This window comes from Suricata suricatta, chromosome 2, assembly GCF_006229205.1.
Source record: "Suricata suricatta isolate VVHF042 chromosome 2, meerkat_22Aug2017_6uvM2_HiC, whole genome shotgun sequence".
Lineage (NCBI taxonomy): Eukaryota > Metazoa > Chordata > Mammalia > Carnivora > Herpestidae > Suricata > Suricata suricatta.
Window position 1 is genome coordinate 153820108 of NC_043701.1, and position 23938 is coordinate 153844045.

At 40.8% G+C, this 23938-nt stretch overlaps 1 protein-coding gene and 1 long non-coding RNA gene across 3 annotated transcripts in view; one reads left to right on the forward strand and one right to left on the reverse strand.

Moving 5' to 3' along the window:
* The first annotated feature begins 871 nt into the window (after positions 1-871).
* Positions 872-22877, forward strand: CEP55 (centrosomal protein 55). The gene is made up of 9 exons (XM_029916265.1): positions 872-1122; positions 3342-3532; positions 5959-6234; positions 8685-8753; positions 16070-16220; positions 17724-18037; positions 19355-19426; positions 20125-20250; positions 21726-22877. Exons 2-9 carry the CDS (start codon positions 3350-3352, stop codon positions 21924-21926), a joined length of 1392 nt encoding a protein of 463 aa, XP_029772125.1. The 5' UTR covers positions 872-1122; positions 3342-3349; the 3' UTR covers positions 21927-22877.
* LOC115273273 overlaps positions 9326-23938 on the reverse strand; it is a 33419-nt gene continuing 18806 nt past the window's right edge. Inside the window, exon 3 of one of the 2 annotated variants that reach the window (XR_003900769.1) lies at positions 9326-9558. This is a non-coding gene — a long non-coding RNA (uncharacterized LOC115273273). Of the gene's footprint in view, positions 9559-16738; positions 16816-23938 lie in introns of those variants that run through there. The other variant, XR_003900770.1, reaches the window with a different exon arrangement.

Genomic DNA, 23938 nt, shown 5'->3' on the forward strand with positions numbered 1-23938 from the left:
AAGTTCTGGCGAATGACACTGTTTTTCCCAGGCCGTTTTGCTACTGTACCCTCTTATTAAATCTTGGTGAGTTTATGCTTGGTCTAAGAAATGTTAAGCTCTGCCAAACACTCTTTGTGACCCTTCATAGCAGTAGAGTCCTGAAGGCAGCTAAGAATGACCCAGATTTGACCTAAAGACATCAAGTGGAACGCAGCAGTTGGAGCAAAGGGCTGCCTAGTCTCTCGCAGGGCTCATAACCTCGGAGCTCAGTCTGGACGTGCCTATCAGTTCTCGCACCTGCTACACTCCAATGCTCCACCCCTGACTTGGCAGAGAAAGGTTCAGCCCACTGGGAAGACAGGCTGTCCTCCCTTGGGGAAGGCAGTTCTCCCATTCTATAAAGGGCAAAACTGGTACTTAGAAGGGAAAATTATGCTCAAAGACACAGAACCAGTTAGTTAGTCCCCCTTCAGTTACTGGGTTTAACTCAATGAACATAGTAATGTATTTCATCCCCAAAGCAGACAAACATAAATCAGCTCCTTACAAAGAAACACCGAGACTGAGGTCTGGGCCCTCAAAAACAAAAACAAACAAACAAACAAAAAAAAAACCCAGAAAAAAATTCAAGATAGTACTGAGGACCTGCGGGCAGTTCAGTCTTCCATCCCGTCCCTGACCCCGCCCCATGGGACCCACTTCATCCGGGCTAGCATCCAGGTTCCAGGCCCCGCCCCTCCGAGGCCGCAGCCAATCGGGAAGCCGCGAGCCCGCCGCGTGTGCCGCGCCCCACTCCCTGCCGGCCGCGCCCCCGCCGGCAGTGACGTGCCCCGCCCCGCAGCCGCGGGATTCAAACTCCCGGAAGCGGCGTCCGCGCCGCAGGGTGCGTCTGGGCGGACGCTAGAGCCACGGTTCGCCTCAGGTGCTGGCTGGCTGCGAGGAGACGAGGGTGGCGAGGGCTGCCAGGGCCCGCAGCCCCCGGGCCAGGCAGGACCGCGAGGGAGAGGCGCGGTCATCGGGCAGATCGCATCCGTCTGGACTCAATCTCCGCTCCCCTTTCCGTGGCGCTCACTTCGTGCCTGGCATCAGGTTGGGAGCCTTACGACCGTCAGCGGGTCGATCCTTCCTTTCAGCTTTGTGGTGGGTATCACCCTCTTTGCCTTTTTTTTTTTTTTTTTGGTGCGGAGAGGCCAAATGACTTGCTGAGCTCTTTCGTGAGTACAGCATTTTGCCTACTAGCCAGCACGTTCATGTCTGTTATACAGACATCTATACTTTGGAGGTGAGAAAAAGAACGTGCCTCGTTTTGCAGTTTTTCTTTACCTCTCTGTTTCCCCACGTAGATCTCATGTGAGGGGTTTTGTAAGATTCACCTCCACGTGGAACCTGTGCAGGTTGTTGGATTGCAGTATTTCTTTGGTCACTTTCTGTCCAGCATGCCTTAGATCACTTAAGCCAATCAATAACTACTGAACAGCGGGTGTCAGGTTCAGTGGGTGACAAAAATAATTCAAGATTCAGCCCCTGAAACAACTGCAGAGCAAATTTAAAAAGTGGGTGTAGGATGGGAGTAAACAGTCGGGTACCAGATTGTGCCCTGTGGCCAGTGTAGCTTATACAGAAGATGCAGCTGGGCCAGATAACATTTGAACAGTGTGAATTCGGTGAATGTTGGCCTGATGGGAGTAGAAAAAACAAACAAACAGGGAAAGGAAGTTGGGAAGAGTAAATGGTGGGGAGCTGGGAGATCTCAGCAGGGTCTAGTCTAGAAGCTAGAAAGAGTCCATGGTAAAAGTTCTGTCCAGGGGTCAGGAAGCAAAGGTTTGTAGGTTCCTTCCATGATCCATGTGGTTCCACCATTCTGTGTTTCGGTGACTTAGTTGAAAAGAAGTTTTCTGTCAAGTCAACCCATTCTATCAAGTCAACCATGTGTTACTAACAGAAGCTTATAGGAAAGAACTTCCTGTGGCAGCAGGTTCTCAAGATGCCATAACCTTGCATTGGTCTGAATCGATTTACTAGTTATCTCAGTCTTTCACCTCAGAATGGGCAAAAATCCAGCACTTACCTTTTGCTAGATGGTCTGTTCCACTCAGTTTACACAGCTCTGCTGTTTTTAGGCTCTCTGATTTCATACAGCATGAATGACCCTAAAAGTCACTTCCACAGACAAGCCTTCCCCTGTCACCTTAACGAAGTAGGTCTCCCCTATTTTTATCAGAATCATTTATTCTTATATGGCATCAACTTTACAACTTGAGAATCTGTATTTGTGTCCTTGTTATGTCTTGCCTCCTTTACTAGATTGAAAGTTCCAATACAAAAGGGGACATGTCTCTTTTTCTTCTTTCTTTCTTGTTTTTTGGGGGGGGAGGGGCATTTTTACCATGCACCTATGACGCTGCCTGGTAAATTAGGCTTTCCAGTATTTTTTAAATGCACAAATGGAATGCACACATTCCTCTAATTTACCTTAGTCACCACCATTATTTTTTATCTTGGGATCCATAAGGTAGAAAAATGCTTTTGTAATCTCCCTAATTAAAGTTACTTTGACTAGATGCACAGTATTTTTCACTATATATTTTGCTCCTAGAGTTAATATTTCTTCTAAACTGTTACCTGATACTGTTAGCAGATTCTCAGCTTCTTATTCAATTTGGCCGCTTATTCTTAATTCTTGAATACTGTGCCTCTTCTTCCTGGAAATGTCTGGTCTTAGATTTCCCTCACTTCTGCCCCACTGTACTCTCTCACCTTATTATTTACATAGATCTCAACTATATCTTCTAAAACAGGACATTTTATGTCAGGTAATGATATTTCAATGTGTGCTCAGAAATCTGTCATTTACCACTACCTTTTTATTCCTGGGTAAAATATGTCTTTGATTGAGATCGGTTTCATTCAGACTTCATTTGATGGCTTAATCACTGATCCTTTTTCTTTTAAGTGAAACTTTGTCTTTGAAGTGTGACACATACAGAATCCTGCACAAAACATGTGTTCAAGTTGATATATTTTTTTAACATTTTTATTTTAATACCAGTCTGGTTAACATAGTGCTATTTAGTTTCCGGTGTACAATGTAGTGATTCAACAATTCTGTACATTACTTAGTGAATATCAAGATAAGTTGACATATTTTTAAAAGGTAAATTCTCCCCATGGATCTATCACACAAATTAAAAAATAAATATTGTTACCAGCAAGCCAGAAGCCTTTCCCAGTCCCTTGGTTTGGCTATATTTCTTCTATTGAGATAGAAATATTCTTCTATTTAGCAAATAGGTTAGTAGACCTTTCCAGGCCTTTTAAACTTAGACCAATAACGTATAATTGCATTTTCATTTTTACAGTTTCAGAGATGTCTTCCAGAAGTCCCAAAAGCTTAATTAAAGGTAAATGGGGATTGAAGCCTAGTGACTCCAAATCAGAAACTGTATTAGAAAATTTTAGGGGAGAAATTGCAGCATTAAAAACATTAGTGGATGAAATCACAAGTGGAAAAGGAAAGCTGACTGATAAAGAGAAATACAGACTTTTGGAGGTGAGTGGCATTATAAACCTTTTTAAAGTGTAATAAGCTTTTCTGTAGGAGATGAGAAAGTATTTTCCTAGTAATGATATAATTTAGTTATTCTATTTATTCACTAAATGTAAAAAGTCAAAACTAATAATTTCAAAGTGTTCAGTGGAGTTCAGATTTTAATGTGAATGCTTAAAAACTCATTTTATCATATATATTGGTTGCTTTCCAAGTAATCCATGTTTTCAGATTTTTTGAGGTAAAATCATTACATATATTGGCACTTTGCACTCTGCTAAACTACATTTCAGATTCTCTAATTTACAATTTGTAGTGGCCTAGTCAATAAAGCAGTTAGGAATTTATTAGAACTGGAAGGGTTGAAAAACTTAATCATTAATTTTATTTTATTTTGCAAAAGTTCTTTCCTTGCTCATAGTTAGAAAATAAATGACCTGTATTATATAGTATCATTGGATTTCTTTAAATTTTATTTTATAGGCACACCTAAAAATGAATAATTTATTTTTTTAATAACACGTATAGAGGTAAATACTTATTGAAGCACTGAGAAATGATCTATCACCAATTATTTTTTTTAAGTTTATTTACTTAGTTTGAGAGAGACACAGAGTGTGAGCAGGGGAGGGGCAGAGAGACAGGGAAAGAGAGAGAATCCCAAGCAGGCTTTGTGCTAACAGTGGGCTTTGAATTCACAAACCGTGAGATCATGACCTGAGCCAAAATCAAGAGTCAGACACTTAATTGACTGAGCCACCCAGGTGTCCCTGTCTCCAATTCTTAGACACAAAGATTATTTTGAAATCTGGTGATAGGATCTAATAGCTTCCCTGAGAGATCTCTTTCTAGTTCTTTCTACTTTAAACAAGCACTTGTTGTCAAAACTTTGTTCCTTTATAATCAGTTGAAATTAAACTTCTTGTAACTTCTACCCATTTGTTCTAATTGTACCTATTACAGCTGCGTAGAACAAGTCTATTTTTTTATCCATTTTATAACTTTTCAGATATTTGAGGAAATCTTGTTTTCTCTTATTTTTCTTTATATTTTGAGAGAGGGCAAGTGCACATGGGGAAGGGGCAGAGAGAGATCGGGAGAGAGAGAATCTTAGGCTCCGAGCTGTCAGCACAGAGCCTGATGTGGGACTCAAACTCACAAACCACGAGATCGTGACCTGAGCCAAGGTCAAGAGTCAGATGCTTAACTGACTGAGCCACCCAGGCGCCCCCCCTCTTACTTTTCTCTAGACCTATCCCATACTCTTCAGCTTTTCTAGCTTCTTATCATCTGGTTACTTTCCTGAACATATTCCTTCTGAATTATGCACCTAATATTGTGCACAGTGGCAATCACGGTTTGAAATGGCAATATTATTTCTACTAATCTGGATGTTGTATTCTACAAAAGCCTAAAATTATATATGGGCTTTGTTTTGGTAACTGTATCATACTACTGCCTTATCTTAGGCTTGAGGCAACTAAAGTCTCCTCATCATTTTCTCAGGGTCACCTAACTCAGTTTCCCCATTTTATATTTGAACAACTGCTTCTCCCCTCCGCCCCTATGCAAGTTTGAAGTTTTCTGTTGTTTTTACCTCGTTAGCATGTGAAGTCATTCTGCTAACTTTTTATGGACTCTCCGTAGGTGCTATTTCTCCTTTGTCAGCAGCAGCTAAACAAGTGTGCTTTCTTTATCTTTTAAATCCTTGGAAATGTGAATAGTCCTTTGAAGATCAGCTTTTAGATTTGATACCAAATCATTTGTTAACAAAAAACAAGTTAATGAATGCATTTTTATCCAGCTGTAACGGTCTGTAATTTTTAAGTTCTGTTGCCTTGAGTTCAATAATGAGCATGTGTCTCTTGTGGGACTGACTTTTAGCCTTTAAGATGGTTGGATGGGGCGCCTGGGTGGCTCAGTCTGTTAAGCATCCGACTTCGGCTCAGGTCATGATCTCATGGTTCATGGGTTTGAGCCCACCATTGGGCTCTGTGCTGACAGCTCAGAGCCTGGAGCCTGTCTTTGGATTCTGTGTCTCCCTTTCTCTGACCTTCCCCTGCTCATACTGTCTCTATGTCTCTCAAACATAAATAAAACATTAAAAAAAAAGATGGTTGGAACAGGTATGATGAAGGGGTGATCATCACATACTCATACGCCAGCCAGCCTTTCTTTAGCTGGCTTCTCCTATTCATTTTATATGTATCTTAACTATAGCACTCACCATATTGCATTAATGTATTCCCTCTCTGTGAGCCCTCTGAGCACAAAACCTTGGTTTCATTTTTTTTTTTTTTTTTTGGCCCTGGTGTCTAGTAAAATGCTGACCTGATGTGTAATAAACCCTTCATAAATGCTTGTTGGATGTTGTTTATTTCCACGTCTCACCTGGCTTTGTTCTAAGATTCTTCTTAGTTTATATCTAGAAAATTCGAGTCCTGGAAGCTGAGTTGGAGAAGAATGCTTATCATCTCACAGAGAAAAACAAAGAAATACAGCGCCTCAGAGAGCAGCTGAAAGCCAAATACAGTACCACCGCATTGCTTGAACAGCTGGAGGAGAAGACAAAGGAAGGCGAAAGGAGGGAACAGCTGCTGAAGTCCTTGTCTGAAGAGACAGATGTGTTGAGAACGCAGCTGTCCGCTACGTCTGCACGGCTCGCTGAACTCGACAGCAAAGCCACTACACTTCGTTTGTCACAGGTACTTGCCGTTTCTTTAAGCCCAGATTTTTTTCCCTTTCTGATACAATTTGTAGTTCTCGTGAAGAATGAGTTTGTTAAAACACACTTGTCAAATGATGAAACAGTACAGTACACTAACAGGGTATTTTTTGTTTATAGCGTGATACCCTCTCCAGAAGCAAAAGTAGTTAATATGGCTCCCTCCATTCCCCAGACCATTGTTTTGCGCAAGGGAATATTCGGAATACAGAATCCACTGCATATCTACATCAAAGACATTTTCTTGGGCTGTGTTTTTTTCTGTTGTTTGTGTCATGCAAATTTGAGATGCACAATGATAATATCAAGAGTGCTTTTTCAAGCTACAAGTGCTTTTGTTCCCCCTCTTTCTTTTTGAAAGTTACTAGTTTGGCAGAAAGAGCAAGGCTGTGTTGGCAGGCAGGTCTGAGTTCAGATTTTGGTTCTGCCACTTGCTAGTTGTACGACTGTAACCTTTCTAGCCTTAGAGACAATGCTAGAATTCACTAGACCCTTCTCTTAAACCTCAGTTTCCACAATGGTAAAATCAAGATAAGAATGCTGGAGATTAAAATGTGGCACACCTAGGTGGCTGAGTCGGTTAAGCATCCAACTTCAGCTCAGGTCATGATCTCATGGTTCATGAGTTAGAACCCTGCATCGGGCTCTGTGCTAACAGTTCAGAGCCTGGAGCCTGCTTCAGATTCTGTGTCTCCCTCTCTCTCTGCCCCATCCCACTCACACTGTGTCTCTATCAAAAATAAATTAAAAACATAAAAAAAAAAAAAGAATCCTGGATATTGAAATACGTGGAGGAGAGAAAGAAGTCCAAAAATGGTGAAAGAATACTGGATGTAAAACGTGATAATGTATCTAAATCCCCTAGCACAGTGCCTGGTATGTAGTAAGTGCTCTGTAAATGGCTTCTTGTTGATCAGACCTTTGATTCTTTAATAAATTTGGGCACTTGGAGAATACTAACATTACAACTATTAATACCACCTATAGAAGAAAATATGCAGCTTTCAGATATAACACCTCAAATGTTATTCGGGGTCTTTGCACTTTCCCATTTAGAGTAGTCAGAGTGATCAGATGTATACATTTATGTGTAATTAATGCACTTTTATGTACCTTCTCATAGATGGGCAGCTGAATATTTTTACAGTTGAATTTAAAGAGGTTAAACTCTCCCAGAGAATTTCTATGCAGCTAAAACTCATGAAAATTATGAGATCCAAAGTTGCCTAAAACTTTTCCTTAAAGCTCAAGAATTAGTTTCTCCACTCTCAAATATGGAAACACAAATCCTGGTATAAACAATAATTTAAAAAAATGTATTCTTCTAGTAATTGTGTAGGCTATCCACTATTAATTTCTGTATTAGTCAGCCTGTTTTATTGCTGTAACAAACCTCCAAATGTCATGATCTGATATAATAAATGTCGTTTTTCCCCCCTTAATGTCACAGTTTAGTGCAGGTTGAAGAGAAGGCTTCACTCCAAGAGTCACTCAGATCTAGGTTCCTTCCGTCTAGTGGCTAGCCTGTCCTTCCACCAGACCCTCTGTGCATGGCTGTAAGCCAGAGGAGGGTGTGGGGCAGGGAGCGAGGGCTGGGGGCCAGGCCTGGCACGGCGTATTTCCCTTCTGCGCACATTCCCCTGGACGGAGTTCAGTGTTATGGCCCCCTCAGCACAGGGAAGGCTGAATGTGAGGTCTAAGTATGCTGAGGCAAACATGGGAAGGGGTTTGGTGAGCTATCTCTGTCAGAGTTTTTACAAAAGGACTAAATTGAGAGAGAGGAAGGGCTTCAAACTAGAGTGAGGATCTAGAGTAACTTTGGAGAAAAATATTTTGATTTGTTGCCATTGTTCACACAAATCTATTTCCTTAAGCTGTTAAAAAACTATAGCTTTTTATGAGTTTTGTTGGTTATCATGGATACCTAACCATTTATTTCCTCTCTTTTTCTTTCTCTATGAGAAAGTGAAAAAAAAGAGGAGAGAAATTATGTTTTGAGTTCCATAAAATATGTTTAACTAATAGTAATTACTATTTTTAATACAAATATAATTCTAGAAAACAACTTGATCTTTTGTTTGACAATTTAGTATTTTCCAGATTTCACCTTAATAGCCCACTTCTATTTGTTTTATCTCATTTTGGTGAAAACTACTGGGCAATTCATATGCACTGAGGTGTTCTAGTGACCTCGGTGCCTTCAGAAGTCAAGTTAGGTATGAAATCTCGGGGCTTCCAGTGTGCTGAGGAAGCTTCCAGATCTTCATTCTCTTCTTGTACTTAATACCTGGTAGGATGGTTTGTAGCATGTACTGGATCTGGGTTCTGGGGACGCCCTTGTGAAGTGTACTGTGTTATTATAGAACTGAATATAATGAGCAAACTTCTATTGTTAAGTTTATGGTATTAACTGGTACTGGTTTCTTTCAGACTGGGGCCACAAGCGGCTTCAGCTCCTCAATGAGTGATAGTCACGAAGTGGAAATACAGCTGAAGGATGTAAGTTCATTTTCCTTTTGTTAAGTTAAGGGAAAAGAGGACTGATTCATTCATTCTTAAATTTCGTGGAAATTGACAGCACTGATGATGTGACTTGAAAACAGCCTGTCGAGATGGAGAACTGAACAGTGTGAGATCATCTCCCTAGGTTACTACCTTTATATCTCTTTCTAGGCATTCAGGAAGGCCAGTTCCTTTAACCATGGTCTCGTGAATAGGCTAGAAAGCCCTAGAAATCACCCAAACATCTCAACATCCCTTTTTCACCAAAATCTAATTTGCCCCGTTATTTTATTATTATGGTATAATTTAATTTATAGTTTTTTCTCTTTTTGTTTATCCATGCAAGATGTACCTATTCATTTAAAATTCTTCCCTTGGAACTAGGATTTGCTTTCATAGCTGAAAAGGAAATACATTCTTAGTATACTCAGTACATCTTCTGTAGAATTTAATATGAGGTTATTCTACATATATGCTAAAGTTATATTATTTCAAACTTCTATCTTAAATACAATAAGGTGTTTCATTAGGAACTGAATAAATTCAGGGCTGTATTTTTTTGAGTTTTAATATCAGATATACAAAGTGTAAAATTCTTGAGTTAATTATTAGGCCAGTAGATAGGTATTTTGATTCCAGAAATATTACTGGCATGTCTACCCTGCTCTAAGTTGCTCTTCAGATTCCTGTTTTATTTCATCTGGCAAGTGTACCGTGAGGTCTATTTGATCTTCAGAAGAATTTAAATCTGTTGAGTGTCTGTATAGCACGGTCCTATAGTTGCCTCATCAAAGTAATTTACCTGCAGGTAACCAAGATAAAGAAGAAGAAACAATTTTTAAAGAACTATCAAAATAAGTTCTTTGTGTTGTATGTTACTCTGACCTGATATTCTGCGTATATCAGTGCCTACCAGACGCACATATCTATGAAGAATTTACCTACCCCCCTCTAGTTTTCCCCGTTTGCACTCCAGCCGTGCTGGCTTTCTAGCTTTCCTGCCTTACACTGCCTTTTGTCCTTCTCTCCCCTCTGCCTGGCGCACTTCCCTCAGATATCTTCATGACCCACTTCCTTATGTCGTCAGATAATACTCAGTTGTCATTTTCTGGGGGCGGGGGTGAGGCGCGGGGGAGTGGGGCCAGGGGTTACCTGCCACTTTTCTAAAATTATAGCTCCCAGACAATTCCCATTCCCTTTACTTCCTTTGTAACTTTCCCCCTCATCATATATAAACTGTTAAACTTACAATATATCTTATTCACTTTACTACATGACTTTTCCATTGGCATATATATATTTTTTATTTTATTTAAATCCAAGTTAGTTGACATATAGTATAATAATGGTTTCAGGAGTAGAATTTAGTGATTCATCACTTAACACATAACACCCAGTGCTCATCCCAACAAGTGCCCTCCTTCATGCCCATCTCCCATGTAGCCCATCCCCACAACCTCCTCCTCCCCTCCTGCACCCCTCTCCTTTTTCCTTCCCTTCCCTGAAGTTCATCTGTTTTATTTCTTAAATTCCACATATGAGTGGAAATCATATGATATTTGTCTTTCTCTATTAGCATAATACATTTTAGTTCCATCCACATTATTGCAAATGGCAAGATTTCATTCTTTTTGACGACAGAGTAATATTCCATTGTGTACACATTGGCCTATGTTTTATGAGGGAAGGATTTCTTTTTTTTCACTGCTATATCCCCATGTCTAGAACATTCGAATTTTATTAGTACCTGAAAAAATATGCTATTGTCTTAAACTTCTATGTAATTTTTAGGCCTCTCAGCACCAACTGCTTCAAATATCAGCTAAGGTTATTTTTAGATAAGGACAATTCTTTATATGAAAGTAACTTTGAAATGTTATGCATGTATACCCAATCTTTTTGTTCCCTGTTATCTTCCTGGCTTATTTAAGGATCACATTGTGCTTCTCTGCTCTGTTTACCTTAGAAAGGCTTTTAGACAAGTAGAGTAAAATTTAACCCAACTCAACCCGACTCACCGTCAATAGATAGAGCAATGCCTCCCAGATTCTCATGTGCATATGAGACTATGCGGTTTTCATAAAATGCAGATTCTGATTTCATTAGTCAGGGTTAGAGCCTGAGATTCTGCATTTCCAGCAAGTTCCCAGCTGCTGCTGTATTAACGTACATGTTTGAGGAGCAAGATGGTTTAGCTCTGGTTGTTTCTGAGCCCAGGAGGAGACTAGGGAACAGGGAAAGTGACCTGTCACCCCTCTGAGCGCAGGCACCGGGGCATTATTCTGCCTTCAGAGCCCAGCGATTCCAGTCCCTCCCCTTCCTCCCGTCTCCCACAAAGCTTCCTGGAGTGCTTTGTCCACCTATTTTTAAGAATCAGTATTTGTTTTGCTAAAATAAGCCCTAAAAACTCATGTTTACCTTTCTCCTTCTGCATGTTGCTGTCCAGTTCTCCCAGCACCACCTGCCAAAGAGGCAGTCTTTTTTCCATCGCATACTCTTTCCTACTTTGTCAAAAATTAATTGGCCGTACATTTGTGGGCCCAGTTCTGGGTTCTCTATTCTATTCCATTGGTCTATGTGTCTGTTTTTGTGCCAATACCATACTGTCTTGATGATGACAGCTTTGTAGTAGAGGTGAAAGTCTAGAATTGTGATGCCTCCCGTTTTGGTTCTTCTACCTTTCTCAAAGCCTAACTTTATAGGCTGAGATTTTGAAATAATCACATGGCGTTCATACTGCAAACGTTGTACAGTGTCATTAACTTGTAAACCAAATAGCTAAGAAGCAGTTGAAATAGGCATTTCTTGCTCTTAATTTTAAGAATCTGATTTTTAAACAGAATTTAGGGAAGGTAGGTAATAATTATTTTGAAAAAAAGTAATTTGCAGAAAAGTTACAAGGATGAAAATGATACATACAACAACACCCAATACTCCTTACCAAAATTCAAACACTGTTAACATTTTGCTCTACCTTATACCTGTCTCTTTCAATCCCCCCATAATATCTTTTTCTGAACCACTGGAGAGTGAGTTGCATATATTTCAGCCCTGTAATCCTATATACTTTTCTATTGCTCAGAATGAGGCTGTGCTCTTACGTGACTACAGTACAGACAGCAACTTTAGTAACTTTAACAAGGACATTATACTTCTATGTAATCTACCATCCATATTCCAGTTTTGTCGATTGACCCACATTCTTATTCCTCTAGTATAGGCTAGCATTTCAACCTGCATTTCAGTTTTTGCCCCAGAAGCATGTAATGCATCTCTGGGAAGCCAAGAGGAAGAGCATTAGTAGCATTCCACAGGGCTTCCTTTTTGCCCCCTTCTGTCTCATATTTTTGTTGATAACTTGAGTGGAAATGTTAAATGCTTGCATAAGGAATGTCTGGAGGACACAAAGCTGGAAGAGATAGTAATATAATGATGACTTAAAGATGCAGAGCTAATACTAGCATTTATTGATACTAGCCCATCAAATGCATTAATCATTGATACTGTTTAGAGAAGAAAGCAAATGCAGAGTCAATGAGAAGAGGCCCAAGAAATGTTTACTTTTAATAAAGTAATACTGCCACCATGTGGCATTTTAGAATATTGCATCTAAAGTCTTAACCTGTAGTCTGCTTCTCATACTTAAGTAATGTATGGAGAGGTTCATTTATTTTTTAGTTATATATATATATACACACACACATACATACATACACATATATGCATATGTATATATATGCATATGTATATATATGCATATGTATATATATTTTTTAATTTGAGAGAGAGAGCACAAGCATTAGCAAGTGAGAGGGGCAGATGCTCATGAGTTTGTAGGATGCTCGTGGAAGGAAGGAACCTAGCAAAGATTAGAGGAACTCTATAGTTTTTATAGAGAGAGATCTTTTTAGACTTGAGACTCAGTGATTTATATCTTTAAAGATAGAAATTCTTATCTGAAAGAAGATGCCTTGATACACAAGTGAAAACATCCAGTATGCTCCTTACCACTATTCCCACCTCACTCCCTAAGGGAGACGCCAGCTTGCAGGGGAGGGCCCCCCTTCAGCACACCGACAACAATGTAGTGTGATTCTCAAAGAATTGAGCACTTTTGGAGATGTGTACGGTATGTATGTTTTACCTCAGTCTGGTTTGACCATGCATCATTTTTGTCTAGAACTTTATGTTTGTACCTTTTTTTTTTTTTTTTGGCTCCCCTGAGGATAAGAAATTTTACATCCTGGCTGCCACTTCAACCATTGATAATAATAAATTCCAGCAGGTCTGGGATGAATGATGACACAAGAGATACATATCATGCACTTGTTAAAATCACAGAAATAGCTATGATAGTTCCACTACAAAGAGGCTTGATTACATTCATACATTCCTTAATGAGTAATATAATCTCGAGAGTGTTAGATTCTTTTTGAATCATTCTAAATGGATTGTCCTACTTTATGTAAGGAACTTCTGCTAGATTCTTTCATGCGGCTTCCTCCCTTCCCTGAATACTCTCAGCTTCAATCTGGGTCTGATAGGCTTGCTTGGACGCTTGCTGATTCTGGCAATCAGTGTTCCTCCACGCCATGTCGTCAGCATCATTCACACTCATCAGGCAGCTGCTTGCTATGGAAACCTCGAACACATGAGTAGAACCTATGGAATCTAAACAAGTCTGGGCTCAGCTTTCTGGGGGCTCATGTTCTAGTTCAGATAAGAACTATCATCAGGAGCCAATCAGTCATGAGTGCACAAGATGCTAGATAGATTGAATGGACATTAAAATCACTGTTGGCTTACAGAGGAGAGGGAACTTGGTGAGGGCAGAAATGGTGAGGAGGTGTGAAAGACAAGCCCGGATGCACCAGAACTTGACGAAAAGGTGGGATTTAAGTGAGTGGGTGATATAGGAAGTTGTTCTCGGGCATTCTGGGCAGAAGGAAGAATTTAAGCAAGGCACAGAGTGTGTATAGTTCTGTAGACAGCAAGGTGGCAGCAGAGGCCAGGAATGGCCAAGCTGTAACTTGAAGAGATGGAAAAGGCACATTGTGGACTATTTTAATGTTAGCCTAAGGGAACAGAGCTTCAGTTTCAGCAAGTGGTATCATGGAGGTTTCAAAAATTCTGTTACAAATATAATTAAAATGATGTAGCACTTTGGGGGACCAAGGAAGAGGTTGAACTGAGTTTATTAGGGGTAGCTGTTTTTCCCCAAAGTACAGAGTGATCATTGTATTAATCAGCCTAAAGCTTTTGGTGATAGCCTGTGCTGTGCCTTTTCTTACTCTCTTAATGGGGAAATCACCTTCCAACTGAGAATCTGTATTGTTAAGCAAAAAATGGACAATTTTTTTCTTTTTTCTCTTAATCCAAACACAGGGTTTACCAAAATCCAACAGTGAATCATTGCTTAAGTAGGCGTAGCATGGGCACCAGGGCCAGAGGACTCCGTACAGATGAGCTTGGCTATCATGAAGGGGTGTTCATATCACTGTGTGTGACTCCTTCTGGGACTCTTCATCTGTAACATTTTACATGTGTGACATCAGGTTCAGATATGTACGGCCTCTCTACACAAATAGTCATTGAGACTTATTTCCCCAACCTCGTAGGAACAAAGAACAAAAAAGGGACAGTCCCATCTTCTTGGACTGAACTTCTAGAACTGAAAGGAGAGAAGAGTTATCTCATTGCATAATGGTGCTATTTAAGAATTTCTAGGGGCGCCTGGGTGGCTCAGTCGGTTAAGCCTCTGACTTCGGCTCAGGTCAGATCTCACAGAGCCCCGCATCAGGCTCTGTGCTGACAGCTCAGAGCCTGGAGCCTGCTTCCGGTTCTGTGTCTCCTCCTCTCTCTGCCCCTCCCCCTCTCATGCTCTGTCTCTCCCTGTATAAAAAAAATAAATAAAACATTAAAAAAAAAAAAAAAAAAAAGAATTTCTAGACCTTTCCCCCCAGCACCAGCAGATGAATCATCTTTTTTACTAGCTTTCAACTTGAATCTGGGCGCCCCCCCTTTTCATCAACAAAACTGCCACCTCCCCTGGCAAAACTAGGGCAAGAGTCAAGGGGGAGGGAAGTCTGCAATTACTGGGGATACTTTGCCTTTCACTGAATTTCCAAGGATCCCGTGGTTAAGAACAGGGAGAGCTAGAATGACAGGGGATATGAACTTGTCCTGACTGATAAGGATGAACCGCCTCAGAAATCTACATGCCTTTGTCCATGTATTCCAGTTTTTTTAATCCACTAAAGCTAATGTAGCTTCTTACAGGCATGTTTGCTAGTGTCTTACCGCAGATCAGGTGGGGTGAAGGTTTCAAACTTAAGCTAGGTGGCCTGGTAAGACTATGAGAGCGTATCTAGTTTCTTGACGGAAAGATTTAACCAAAAGGAAAAACTACTGTTAGCAGTTAATGATAAAGTGAATCAGTTTCCCTGTTACCAGCTAACTTAAATAGTCACTGCCTATTTTATTACTATTATCCCATCATCCAAATAACTTACTGAGTGTACATATTGTACACAAAAGCTAGGAATCCTCTCAGAATAGACGGTCTGCCACTTCAAGAAACTTACTGTTTGAAAGACACAGCAAGCACAGATAAAAAGATGAAGATGTTTGGTAAAATAACTTTTAAAATATGTAGATCTGTGTAACAACTGAGTTCATAAGCCTCTATCCAAACCAAGTGAGTGATCCCCGTTTGGGATTTTTGCTTGAGTTGTAAGAGATGTAAAGGATGAAAATTGGTCATGAAGAGGGGGGGCGACTCTGTAAGTTGATTCTCCGAGAAGCAGCCACTGAGATGGAGATTGGAGGGCAGCTTATTGGGCAGTAACATCTGTGAAAGGGGAAGGAAGGTGGCAGGACTGGACAGGAGCACCAGGCTGCCAGCCCGACAGGGCCTAGGTCCCCACGGAGAGCTCCTGAGCAGAGTTTGTGAGGGGTAGAAATTCCTCTTTCTTAAAGGGAGCCCGAGCAGTGCGCCTCACCTCTGCCACCGAGGCATTCTGGGTTACAGAGAACGGCACCAGCACGGATGCAAAGCAAGTTGTGTGTAGGAGACAGCAGACAGATAAACTGGACCCCATGGAAACACGATTTCACCACTGTACTAGGTGCTCTGAAGGGGCCTGACGTGAGAATGGGTCTTGAGGTTGCAAGCCGAGCAGTGGCGGGCTAGACTTCCCCTCTGTGCCGCGAGAGTGTCTGTGTGCTGGAAAAGGCCACAGCTCTTTGGCTCCCTCTCCATTTTAAGATTTTGGTCTTTCGTTTTAATGGTTTGCTTTTATTTTCATTTTGAGGCTCTGGAGAAAAATCAGCAGTGGCTCGTGTATGATCAGCAGCGGGAGGCCTACGTAAAAGGACTGTTAGCCAAGATCTTTGAGTTGGAACAGAAATCAGAAACAGCTGCTCATGCACTCCCACAGCAGACAAAAATGGCTGAATCAGAAGGTACTGGTATAAAAATGTTCTTTTGGGGAAGGCCTGCCTGACATTTTCCAAAAGGAGAGATTCATCAAATTTAGGTTTTTATAAATATGTGTTAGAAAGTTAATTAAGCAAATCTTCTAACTTTGAAGTAAGAAATACCAGGTTAGCAAGTCCGTTTTCTCATTGTTTTTTTTTTTTTTTTTTTTTTTTTTGATAAAAAGGGGGCACAGCCACAGAATAATGGATCTCTGGCACGTCTGAAGGCACATTAAAGTTTCTCCTTCGTGCATGTCCTTCTCTGCCTTCAAAGATCTTCTCCAGCTTTATTTCCCTCAGAGTTGGCCTTGTCACTGATTAGCTTTTTACTCTGCTTCCTTTCACGTCTTCGTATCAATCCCAGGAGAAAGAATGAATACATCTTACAGATGACTCTTCAGTCTTGAATTTCCCACAAAATTGAAATGAAGACTCCTAAGGATGATTCAGTATTTTTGTCAAGTTCTTTTGCAGCTTCCTTGACATTGAATTTCACAAGAACCCTAAAAGTCGGGGCAGGAAGGGTCATTATTCTCATTTTATAGATGGGGAGAAACGTTCGGTAGTGCCAGGTGATGAGCTGAGAAGAGAAGAGAAAGTCCCGTGCAGAGCACTTGGTACAAGACTGACAGCCCAGGGGCACCTGGCTGGCTCAGTCAGTGGAGTGTGCGACTCTTGTTCTTGGGGTTGTAAGTTCGAGCCCCACCATTAGTAATCACTTTAAAATAAAGATTACTAAAAATAAATAAATAAATAAATAAATTAAATAAAATAAAGATTACTTTAAAATAAAATCATAAAAACAAAAGGACTGCCAGCCTAATGGGACTGAAGCCTTGAATTATATAAAGAGAAGGCTAAAGAAAGGGAGATAAGATTCCTAATCTTGGAGCTTCACAATTGAATATTAAAATGAAACTAATGATGAAGAAAAATATAAATAGAATTGGGCACAAAGTTACTTAACTGTATTTCCTTTATAAGTTATATCTTACACATAAAAGTAAGATTTTAGTTGTGGGCTAAGTCTGATTTCTTCTTTGGCGATAGTGTTCTCTGTGTGTATATACATTTCGTCAGAGTAATATAAGCTCTTGTTAAAGTAATTTAATAGTAGGGAGGGCTCGCCTCACCCTTCCTCGGCCATCCCAGTGTGCTGTTATCTCCTCCCATTAGGGCAGCTGCTTTTAACATTCCTGGTTTTGGTTTTGGGGATATACCTATAGCGAATGCGTTTATATCTCTATTTGCTGATTGATCTTCTTTAGACATTAGTGACTTTTCCTCCCATAGAATAGCTATATTACAGTTTTCAGTTCTCCTACTTATTAATTTAACTTCAAATAATGTTCCTGAGTTTCTTGTTCCATTAGATGTCAGCCCTATCTCTTGACTCTTCATTTTATAAGATCTTTTTGTTTAGTTTTAGCTTCTCAGGAATATTATCTATTTTATAAAGAGAGTTATGCCCCGATGTGTTTGTCATAGGTTATCTTCAAGAGGAAAAGCAAAAATATTACAACCATCTCTTGGCAAATGCAAAAAGAGATCTTGAGATTGAACGACAGACCATAATTCAGTTGAGCTTTGAACTTAGTGAATTTCGAAGAAAATATGAAGAAACCCAGAAAGAAGTTCACGATTTAAATCAACGGTTGTGTTCACAAAGAAAGGCAGATGTGCAGCATCTGGAAGACGATAGGCATAAGACAGAGAAAATACAAAGGCTCAAGGAAGAGAATGATATTGCGAGGGGAAAGCTTGAAGAAGAGAAGAAGAGATCTGAGGAACTCTTATCTCAGGTGAGCCTAGCCAGGGAGGCTTCCCGTGAGTCAGAATTCAGAACTGCCATTGTACTTACCAAGCGTCAGGGACTGTGTTAACCAGTAGGGAACCAGCAAGGAAGGAAACAAGTTCCTGCCCTGCCCTGGGATTCTTAGTTAGAATAGAAACAGACCATAAATCAATACCTAAAGAACCAAGTAAAGTCAGGAAAATAAAGCAGGGCAGTATGACACAGGAACTGGGGGCAGGGGAGGCCTCACTGCGGAGATGGTATTTGGACAAAGGCCTTTCAGCAAGAAGGAGCCGGTGAAGAGAGTGACTGGGAATTCCCTTCTGTGGAGGAGGAGGCAGGTGTATGTGAGAAGCCAAGAGCTGGAAAGCAAAGAGGGGAATGGGTGCTGGTTCCCAGGCAGGCACCACGATCATGATGATACTGTGCGCAAGTTAATTCACCTGATAGCGTCCATGTTCCCATAATGCTCACACCCTCCTGCCAGGATGTCTGTACCAGTGATGTTGGAGTTACTAAGTTAGGATTATTAGAATTGAATAGTTCTTCAACAGAAACTCATTCATTTAAATCTTGCTTGGCAGCATGGAATAACGGAAGAAAACATTATTTAGGGTCCATACTGGTCTCTGGCTCGGGATGTATGGCCTTAGGAAAATCAGCCAGCTTCCCTGATTGAAGATTATTGATGTGTCAAGTTAATAACAGCAGCCTTTTTTTTTTTTTTTTTTTTTTTTTTTTTTTTTTTTTGCCTTGTAGGGCTTATGTGAAGGTCAACTGAGAAGATGTGAATGTAGAGTAAAGGGCTGGGGTCAGTGTTAGTTATTGCTGCCATTAGAATAGTCATTGTTTTTTAATCATCCGGAAGTTGATAGAGGGAGAAGAAAACAATCTGTAACACTTGCCTTCCTGGTCTTTACCACCCTGGCTTCTGCCTGTAGGTGCGAGCAGTGATATTTACAAAAGATTAAGCAGAAATGGTGGGGAATTTCGTTCCAACTCTGCGGGCCAGGAGGTGAGGCACCGCCAGCTTCGTTGACCTAGAAGTATTAGCGGATGTCAGAGCCTCCAGGAAAGCAGTGTGTGCACTGCAGAGATCAGTGCTGTTTGTGGACTCACGGTCTCTGCCTCAGGGAACCCCCAGCCAGGGCCGTCCTGCTCAGCTGCTGCACAGATAGCCATCAGCCAACTAGCCGCCCTGACTCACCCCAACTAGCAGGTGTCGTCCAGGATAGGATGTGAGACTTGTGAGCCTCTCCTGCATCCCAGGTCAAGAGCAAAAGAGAGCGGGTATGACAGCATTGGCTCTGTTTCCGCCCTGCAGGTCCAGTTTCTTTACACGTCTCTGCTAAAGCATCAAGAAGAGCAAACGAGGGTAGCTCTGTTGGAACAACAGGTACTTACTGGGGCTGCTTCTAAATTCAGCTTAACGTGTTAGAAAATGGAATAGTTCCTCATGTTTACTCTGTTCTATGAAGAACCACTTGAGAGTCATGGAAAAAATGTTTTTAATAAACTCTAACAACAACAAAAATGCAAGTGACTATCTGTGCTTGCCATTGATTCTTGTCTCTAGGCTAAACCAGATCCACCGAGGCAGGGTGGCAGTTGTTTTGCCAGGGAAGTGTTTGCCTTGGTAAATCTTCCCTGCATGGCTTCGGTAGTCCCGACTCTCAGTGAGCAGGATCTCCCCAAGAGGGCGGCCTTAGAACTTCAAGTAGAACTCAGAGAGACACCGTTTATTCTCAGAATAAACAGACCAGAGATTTCTAGTGTATTCCAAACCAGGGAACAGCCATCTCTTTCCCTTCTCCCCCCGTCCCAGAACAGAAGGGGGATCGGGGAGGACACATTCCAACCAGCAACTTCCTAAGCGGCTCCTCACCTCAAGCACTGGCTTCGCTCCTTGGCTAAACCAACCCCCCCTCCATACACTTCTCTCCCAACATCTCGCTGTGCTCGAACAAATTCTTGCCGTGAGGGCACAACAAATGTTTGCCTCTTGTGCTAATAAAAACAATTCAAGCATCCAGTCAAGAGAACTCGACAGTATGTACTAACCATAATTGTCTCGGCCTGGGTATTTTGTTCCAGATGCAGGCATGTACTTTAGACTTCGAAAATGAAAAACTTGACCGTCAAAATATGCAGCACCAACTGCAAGTAATTCTTAAGGAACTGCGAAAAGCAAGAAATCAAATAACACAGCTGGAATCCTTGGTGAGTCTGGAATGGTTAAACTAAACCTTACTTTCTTCTTTCCCTTGCTGCCATTTTCCATTCAGACATCAAACCGGTGCCCAGACTGGGAGGGTACAGCTTCGAGAGTGGCCGTTCCCAGATCGTCAGGCAGAAGCCCTGCTTCGGTGGCAGCACACCTGCCCTTTGAGCATCAAGCCAGAGCACTGGACGAGGGGCCCTGTGTGCCTTGTGCAACGATGACACTGCTGGTGCCCGGATCACCCCTCGCTGCTGTGCCTCTAGATGCACTAACGGGCTGGCCCGGGTGTGGGGGTCAGGGCGGGCAGTTATAAATCCTGAATGAAACCATGTTTTTCTGCTTAAAAAGAAGAAATGCCGTTTTTAGTCATAATGGATGGTTCTGTTAATACACTGTTGCAGGCATGTTGAGTTAAGCACATTTTGTGGGTTACCTTGAACACATAATCTTTTAAAACATAAACCTTTTAAATAAGATTGTTTCTCTGAGGAAATCATTTTTGACTTACTATTGTCATCTTACTAAGAAGCTTTTGAACCCAACCTGTTGGTAACTGTGTTTGTTGATATGTGTCCCATTAGCACACATTTATTTATTTTTAATTCGTTTTGAGTTAGAGACAGGGAGAGAGAGAGTATGCATGCATGAAGGGGGAGGGGTTGAGAGAGAGAGGGAGAGAGGAAGAATCCCAAGCAGACTCTGCACTGTCAGTGCGGCGTCTGATGTGGGGCTCAGACTCACGAACCATGAGATCATGGTCTGAGCCGAAGTTGGACACTTAACCAACTGAGCCACCCAGGCGCCCAGCACGTATTTTATACATGATTCTAGTACTGCAGAATATTTGCAGATGGTAAAATGTTACAAATAGAATTCCTCAGTTTTTGAAAGAGAAAAAGGCAATTGTTAAAAAAAAATCATTTGTAACTTCTTTATGAGTAAAAGACAAAATATATTTTGACTCTGTTCTTTAGTAAGTCACTCATTTTGACTACTTATAATATTTGAAATAGAAATTTATAGTTCATTTCTGTTAATGACTGTTTTTCAAAGTATATGAAGCCAGAGGGTATACAAAAGAATGCATAATTTTCCTGTATTTTTCTTTGTTTTCCTGATGTCCCTCATCTTTAGAGTATGCTGTAAAATATTCATTTTTAAGTTGTATGGACTATTCTGACTTTCTTGGGGGGAAAACCATGAAAAAGGAAAGTCACAGAGATATTATACAATATTATCATCATTTCTTTGTGTAACCTGTTTGATCTGCTAACATTCTTTGCTACTCTTAATTGTGTAGTTTTTTTATTGCTGAACTTGCTCCTTTTTTACAAAACTAGCAAATTTTGTCAGCCTGGCACATAGGCCTGGCTCTGAGCATTTTAATAAAACCTATCCATGTAAATGCCCAATTCTAGTACTTCATGGGTAATTTGTGTAATTTATAACTACCTTGTATACATTTATTTTTCAGAAGCAGCTTCGTGAATTTGCCTTCACAGAGTCATTAGTCACTCACCAAGGAGAGTCTGAAAACAGAGTAAAAGTTGCCTCACCAAAAAGTCCCACAGCTGCACTAAATGAAAGCCTGGTGGAATGTCCCAAGTGCAGTAAACAGTACCCAGCCACCGAGCATCGAGATCTACTTGTCCACGTTGAATACTGTTCAAAATAGCAAAAGAATATAATTATTCTTTGTTTTTTGTGGCAAAAGATTCAAAACTGTATCTTATGTTAGCTTGTGGAATTTTGAATTTCTTATTTCACCTCTTATATAAGAAATTTCCTCTCTACCTTTGAGACTCTGGCATAGAAGTGAATCGTTGTTGTTGTTTTTTGGGGTTTTTGTTTTTTGTTTTTTTGGCTGCTTTGCATTTTCCTGGTAAGGATGCCTCCCTGAGATGGTTCATCTTCAGGATTCAGTGACGATGAGGCGGGCTGAGACGCTGACATTTTGCACTGCTGAAGTACTTGATAAGGAAGAGATGGTTCAGGTTATTGCCTCTGGGCTAAATCTGTTGCACCAGCAAGCAAATATTTTATGTTTTTTGTAGGTTTTTAAAAATCAAAATTAATTACCAAGGATCTGACTATGTTGGCTTTGTTATTCAAACTTAATAAACCTACAATTCTAATTTTCATGTCCATCGTTGAAAGCTGGTAATACTTTTTATATTTTTCGTCTCTATTATAAGGCGGTTATTAGAAAAGTTGGAATTTTTCTTGATCTTTTTCTGCAGAGCTGTGTTCTAATAGAAGCACAAGGCAGATTCTGCTTACGGAATACTCCTCAGTAGCCACACACAGTGTTTTCTTTCATATTAACTGGCTGTAACTTTAACTTGAATTTCATTAGCACAGGTTGGTCACTTAAAGTTGTTAAATGAATTTTAACAAGACCATCTAGCCCTCTCATTTGATTTGCAGGTATTTTATTATTTATTTTTGGCACTCTTAAAGTTGGGCAATGTGATGAATAGATAATTGCTTATCTGAATATATATTTTTATATGTGTGTGTGTAAACCCCCATTTTTTTTATTTCTTCAGGTTTTCTAAAATGCTGAATATGGGCTACTGTTAGTAATATAAAGGAGAAAAGAATAAAATTATTTAATAAGTTTTAATATGTCTTGTGTATATGTACGCAGATAGGTATTCTAAGATTTCTGCCCTGAGGGGCATGCCAGAGAGCAAAATGAGAAGATAGTTAAGGATCCATTGGAACCAAAGACTAAATGAGGCTCAGAGACATAAATCACTTAAAAAGAGAAACACATTCTTGGGTTTCAAACTCCCAAGTCAGCGCCAAAGGCCAACTTCTCTCTACCCTGCCAAAAAATGTTTGTGAATTCTCCAAACTCAGTTTGCTCAGGTGATGTTATAACCAGAGACATGGAAATCTTCTTGAGTTAGAGAGGAACACGGCAGAGCAGAACACACCAACTGGTCTCTTCCATCCCTCTGGTCTGAGAAGTCCTCCCTTGTGGACCCCTCCCCCGTTCCATAGGTCTCTGCAATGCCAGTTCTCCAACATCTTTAATTTCATTCTCCAAACACCTATTAAATGCCATCTATGTGACAGTCCCTAGGGTAGGTACTAGTGGCACAGTGATAATAAAAGGCAGCCCCTTCATCACCATCTAGTAGAGGAGGCCATCATCTAACAGATAGATGTAACACATAGGAGGCGCTATAATCAAGGTATACGGACAGTACAGAAACAGTCTTATTTGTTTTTTGTTTTTAAATTTTAGAGAATGCACACACAAGCAGGGAAAGGGGCAGAGAGAGAGAGAGAGAGAGAGACAGAGAGAGACTCTTATGTATGTTCCATGCTCAGTGCAGAGCCCGATGCCAGGCTCAATTCCATGACCCTGGGATCATGACCTAAGCCAAACCAACCCAGCCACCCAGGTGCCCCAGACACTGCCTTATTCTAATGAAAATTGAAAGTCTTAACTCCCGAAAGATGCAGATCTTATACTAAGATTTAAAAAAAAAGGAAAAAGTGAGAGTAAAAGACTAGAGTAGAATGGGTCCACTCCTAAGGGTAGCCCCTAAGGCAGGCCATGGAGTGCTTCTAAGCGACGAGCCTGGTGCTGAGCACAGGGAAACTGCACACCGTTCGCGTGGTTCAAACACACAGCTGATCTCTGAGAGAAACACCACTGGCGCTGAGACTGGA